This window comes from Monoraphidium neglectum (genome assembly GCF_000611645.1).
Source record: "Monoraphidium neglectum strain SAG 48.87 unplaced genomic scaffold scaffold06719, whole genome shotgun sequence".
Lineage (NCBI taxonomy): Eukaryota > Viridiplantae > Chlorophyta > Chlorophyceae > Sphaeropleales > Selenastraceae > Monoraphidium > Monoraphidium neglectum.
Genome location: NW_014006927.1, coordinates 1 through 591, shown reverse-complemented (window position 1 = coordinate 591; position 591 = coordinate 1). Strand labels below are relative to the sequence as shown.

At 76.1% G+C, this 591-nt stretch overlaps 1 protein-coding gene across 1 annotated transcript in view; it reads right to left on the bottom strand.

The window, feature by feature from the left end:
• The window catches only part of MNEG_16729 (nuclear cap-binding protein subunit 1), a gene marked incomplete at both ends in the record, with an annotated part of 2,351 nt that extends 2,015 nt beyond the window's left edge, over nt 1-336 (bottom strand). Inside the window, one exon of the mRNA XM_014034801.1 lies at nt 190-336. Within this exon, the coding sequence (XP_013890255.1) occupies nt 190-336 (147 nt within the window). The remainder of the gene's footprint in view (nt 1-189) is intronic.
• Between the last annotated feature and the right edge of the window lie 255 nt (nt 337-591).

Here is a 591-nt window from a genome sequence, read left to right as displayed (position 1 = left end):
AAGTAAGGTCAGGCACAGGGCGCGTCGGCCGGCGCTGGGCCGCCCTGCGCCCCGAAACCCGGCGGAACCACCCTGCGCAGCGCAACCAGCGGCCGCGACACGCCCAACCCTGCGCGGCCCCGAGCGCCCCACAGACGGCCGTGGCCCCGACACCCCCCAGACCCTATCAACACCAGGGCCCGGCCGCACCTCCGGGTCGAGCGCGCCCATGCGGTCGTACGCGGCGCGTATCCACGCCGCCATGTACTTGGGGCTCTCCCGCGCCAGCTTGCACACGTCCATCAGCAGCGTGTGGTACGCCACCGGCCGCAGCGCCGGCGCCGGCAGCCGCGCCATCGCGCCGAGCAGCGTCTCTATCAGGACGCCCAGGTGGTCATAGGGCAGCGGCAGCCGCGACACCAGGTGCGCCGCCAGCTCGACCCTGTGGCCGTCGTAGGCGGCCACGCTGTCGAGGACGTACTCCTCCGCCACAAACCGCTCCACCGCCGGCCGCCCCTCCTCGACCTTGTCGCGCGGCAGCAGCACCAGCCCGCCGCGCGGCGGGTACGCCGCCCGCAGCGCCGCCGCGGCCGCGGCCGGCGGCGCGCCGGG